Source organism: Frankliniella occidentalis, unplaced genomic scaffold, assembly GCF_000697945.3.
Source record: "Frankliniella occidentalis isolate FOCC.00 unplaced genomic scaffold, Focc_3.1 Scaffold115, whole genome shotgun sequence".
Classification (NCBI taxonomy): Eukaryota; Metazoa; Arthropoda; class Insecta; order Thysanoptera; family Thripidae; genus Frankliniella; species Frankliniella occidentalis.
Window position 1 is genome coordinate 46,720 of NW_026267243.1, and position 4,557 is coordinate 51,276.

The window sequence follows — 4,557 nt, forward strand, 5'->3', positions numbered from 1 at the left end:
GTCTTTTTAGCTCTCTTGCCAAAATTAAAACTCGTGAGCTATAAATATTGCGCCTTAATAGCGTGGTGATTTAATCTTGTTTACACTCCCCCTTCCCCCTTTCGTGATTGGCGTTAATTTTATTACTGTACTGCAAATCCACCTAGTCGGTTTAATTTGTTTTGTCGTCATACATTTGTTTGTCCCCGCGTGCGGTATTTATTCTGCAAAGCCCGAAACTCTCATAGCATTATTCTGATTTTCATAATTTCCCTTTCCCGTGTTTTTTCCCCCTTCTCGATGGCCTTGGATGGATAACTCAGCCTACGGTCGCATTTCCCGGCGTACCTTGTCGTTCCTCTGTGTCGCCGTTTCTTTTCTCTCCTTTTTTTTCAGTGCATTCCGCTTCCTTCGCGTCCTTGTGTCCAGCGGCGCGCGGCGCGCTGTAGTGTGTAGTCATGGCTGTTTGTGTTTGTAATCCAGTGTAGTCTCGCCACTCCTTGGTTTTATTGTGTGTCGCACTTTGGCAAACGTTGCTACCGGGCTGCTACAGTAGTTTGGCGATTTCATCAATGTGTGTAGATCCGAGAGCAAATGTTGTTTTGTTTTCTGGCGTGCATTCGTTTGTAAAATTAGTTCATTAAATGTGAACGTCGCCTTTTTGTCAGTGTTGCATGCAATCGTTATTTCGCAGGCCGAGTGCGCTTTTCGCTGTGTACTGACTTTGTTATTCCTCCGCAGGTGGGTCAGACGGCCGTGATGTCACCCTCCACACCTCGCCCACTTGGCCCACTTGCCGTCCTACCCTGGCCCGGTAAGTATATTACTCTTATTGCTTTGTTTTATTGTCACGATGTTTGAAAACTCGCGCATCTTATTCTAATTTCGAAATTTCAAGTCGACATGTTGCTCAAGTTGTACCACACGTCTTCCTGTCTCCTCTCCCACCCTTTTCCACCTGCGAATGCTTAATTAGGCGGTGGCGTGAAAAATATGATGTGTGCTTTTTCATATCACATCCGTCATTTCTGTCCTCGTTTCTATTTAATTTTTTATTTATCGTTTGATGAATATTGAGCTGGGGGTGACAAGGGTTTTCGTGTTCTTCGGTTCGGGTCTTGCTCTAACTGACGGTACTTGTGAAAAGGTACTTCCTTTCGGCTGGCTGGGGTACATTACATGGGACGGTTACGCACGAAAATTTCTCTTTCCTCAACTTCCCTTATCCTCTATCGGAAGAACCCAGTTCACCCAGTCCCCGTGTTGTTGGATGAGCTGAATATACTTTGATAAGCGAGTGCTTTAGCGACACGTAATGCATCGCGATGGCTTTGCCGCACGGGACTTGTGGGGTTTCTGCCCAGCTGGTCGATGTTGGGGCGCCCGGGACGGGCGGGCCGTGACGCGCCACCCGGTGTGTTGCGCCCGTACTGCCGTACTTCGATTATTATTACTATTATTTTTACGAGCGGCACGTTTTACGCCGCACCCTACCCTGCTTGCGGTCTAGTATTCATTTTTATCTTTACTGCCGAACGACATGAGCGCGTCTTCCATTTATCTTTTTTGTTTTTATTATTTTTGAAATTTTACCTTCGTCATTTGATCTTCACCGGACGGACGGCAGAGGGAAAATAATTTTGCTGTAAAATTTCCGCGATGAAAGAAGTTAAGGTCAAGCTTTGTTGCACGTGTACCCTTGCCGTCCCCCGTCCCCTTTAAATTTGCAAATGTCGTGTCGACGCGCGGTGACCGTGAACTCGACCGGAGTCATTATCTTATTTCGCTGTTTCTCTTCTTTTTTTTCATATCTTTGTATTTCTTTTTCTCCTTGGTCTGCGACTGGCCGAGCGAGTTGCAAGCCGCTCAGAGAGCGCGGGCACGATTGTCTCTCGTGTGTCTCCTCTCTTAGGGAGGGGCGGAGCGAGAGAGCGCAGTTTGCGGAGCTGTAAAACAGGGACAGGATGGCGTTTTGCGTCTTTTTATCCGATCTGTTTACGAGCCTGGCTCGCTACCGCTTGCTTGTCCGTAGCGGCCCTGTCCACTGCAAAATAATTTTCAAAAACAAAATAGGAAAATGGACCTAAAAGTTCTTAAAACCTTATATTCAGTTTAATGTCGACTTCCCAGACACAGTCGTCGCGCTGCAGATAACGGGGCAAAAGATACGCAAAGAATGCAACGAAGTTGTGTGGTGCGTGTCGGAGGGTTCGAGGGGGTCTTATCATGTCGGGGGCAACTTTTTGTGTGTACACGAGATGCTTCTCTGGCCCGACGGGCAGCCGGTGTGATTGTCGAACGTTGCCTTAGAGTGGTTTTGCCTTTGGGCTGCACCCGTACCTGATGAGCTCAACGCTAATAGACTCTTTGTCTGTCCCGCTCCCCCCTTGCCCTCTTTCCAAAGAATCATTCCCCAAAACACACAACATTGTTGAAAAACCTACATCGTGACGCCCTCTTTCTCTCTGTTAATCTCTTTCGCTCTCACTCATTTCATTATCTCACTGGTTGAATACAATTTAGAAACAAACAAAATACTACCAACCAAATGCGCGCGTTTTCAAACTTGTGCTTTTCATGTGGTCATTGCCGCGTTGTGGTAACACTTCTAACTTTTTCTTGTTTCTTTTTGTGTGTTGCAGGGGATAAGATGGTGGTGGGTGGGTGGGCTCGGTGGGTCGGCGTATGGCAGGCCCAATGAGAGAGCGCCCGGGGGACAGGGAACCCCCTGCCAACAACTTCGAATATGACGAACAAGAGTGGGACATAGGCATCGGCGACCTCATCATCGACCTGGATGCCGATATAGAGAAGAGCAACGCGAGCGGGATGGCGTCGACGGGGGGCGGAGCGGGTGCCAAAGGCGGCAGCGCCAAGCTGGCCGTCGAGCACTCGGCCACGGTCGACAAGGGCCTTAAGATGAAGATCAAGCGCACCAAGCCCGGCACCAAGACTTCCGAGGCCAAGCACGAGATAGTCAAGTCCAACGAGCAGCACAACGGCAGCGACCTGGGGGCCGCTGCGCAGGAGGCCAAGCAGGGCAAGCACGGGGCGCCGCCGGGGAGCGGGAGCCCGGCGTCGTCGGGCAAGAGGGGCTCGAGCGGCCACCGGAGGGACAAGGTGAAGGACAAGTCCACCAAGCCGAGCAGCAGCAGTAGCGGCGGCGGCAGTAGTAGCAACAGTAGTACCAGCAGTAGCAGCTCGTCGAGCTCGAGTAGCAATAGCAACTCGACGCCGAGCATGACGGCTGCCATCCTCCCCGACGTGAACGGCGTGGCGATCGTGAGGCCGCCCAGCGCCGCGGCGTCGCCGCTGACTACGGCGTCCACCACGACCACCACCACCTCCCTCAACAATGTGACGGCATCGACGGCGACGACGACGACGGCGTCGGCGTCCTCGACGACCACCACCAACTCCACCTCCACCACCTCCTCGTCTTCGGCGTCAGCGTCGTCGTCGACAACCACCTCCACCACCTCCTCCACCCCCTCCACCACCGCCACCTCGGCGGGCTCCTCGACGCCCGGGCAGGGCTCGCAGGCGCCGCCGCGGACGGCGGTGTTCACGGGTGCCTCGGGACCCGGGCCACCCCTCACCCCTAGTAAACACAACGACGCGGACAGCGACCGGCCGCCTCCCGCCAAGAAGTCAAAGGCAAACTCCGAGCCCAAGGTTAGTGCTTCAACACTTGTCTGTCTATATCTTCACTCGACTCTTGCAATCGGACGATTAATTACTGCCCTATAAGCCTTTCAAAAGTTGGAGAAGGGAGTAAGATGTAGTACTTTTGAGACTATTTTAACTCACTGTCACCAACTGTGTACAGCAAAAGGCGTCAACCGTATATTTAACCTTCACCACGTCAGAGATTCCAAATTTTCTTCATCTGCTCCCGATCTGTTTTTGGACAATCAAGTTTTTAATCGTCCAGAAAGCAGCTGGATGGAAATGCACTCATGATAAAGGGGACAGAACACGCTCGCTTGTCGGTTTTAATAGGCAGGGATGAAAATGGAAAGACTTTCGATCCGGGCTACCTGTATTTCGTGGATCTCGTTGTCCCCCACTCTACGCCGCTCTTAAAAGACTCCCTTGTTTGTGAACAATGGCTCACTCGGTTGACCCCCTCCCTCCCCGGACAGGCGGGGCGGGTCCGCTTGGTCCGTGGGGGCTTGTCGCCTATTCCTATTATGGGGGTGGGTGGTGGCGTGGCGTGGCGCGGCGCGGCGCTCGACCACAGCATGCATCAAACTGATAAGGGGCAGCGTGGGCAGTAACCCCCCCCCCCCTCCTCCCCGAGGAGAGAAGGGGTGCCAACTGTGCGTTTAGCGCCGTGCTCACGCGACAGAATGTGCCGTTGTGCGCGCGCGGCTGTAACTAGAACGGAAGGGAGGAGGGGGGGGGGGGCAAGCACACTGCGGTCAATGCACCGTCACAAACGGGGCGGCGGCGGCTGCTTGTAAAGAGCGCGCCTCGTAGGTCCGAAGCTCGTCGTCGCCGTCCACTTTTCCCGCTTAGCAGCGCGTCGACCTCACGAGGGGCGTAAGCGCCACTTTAGGGGTTGAGGGGGGGGGG

The 4,557-nt window shown here is 53.0% G+C and overlaps 1 protein-coding gene across 2 annotated transcripts in view; it reads left to right on the plus strand.

The window, feature by feature from the left end:
• LOC113207299 (collagen alpha-1(I) chain) overlaps positions 1-4,557 on the plus strand; it is a 56,236-nt gene that overhangs the window by 38,516 nt on the left and 13,163 nt on the right. For both annotated transcript variants that reach the window (XM_052270238.1, XM_052270239.1), the window contains 2 exons: positions 721-793; positions 2,622-3,654. In XM_052270238.1, coding sequence (XP_052126198.1) covers positions 2,665-3,654 — 990 coding nt within the window. In that variant the 5' untranslated portion in view covers positions 721-793; positions 2,622-2,664. The remainder of the gene's footprint in view (positions 1-720; positions 794-2,621; positions 3,655-4,557) is intronic.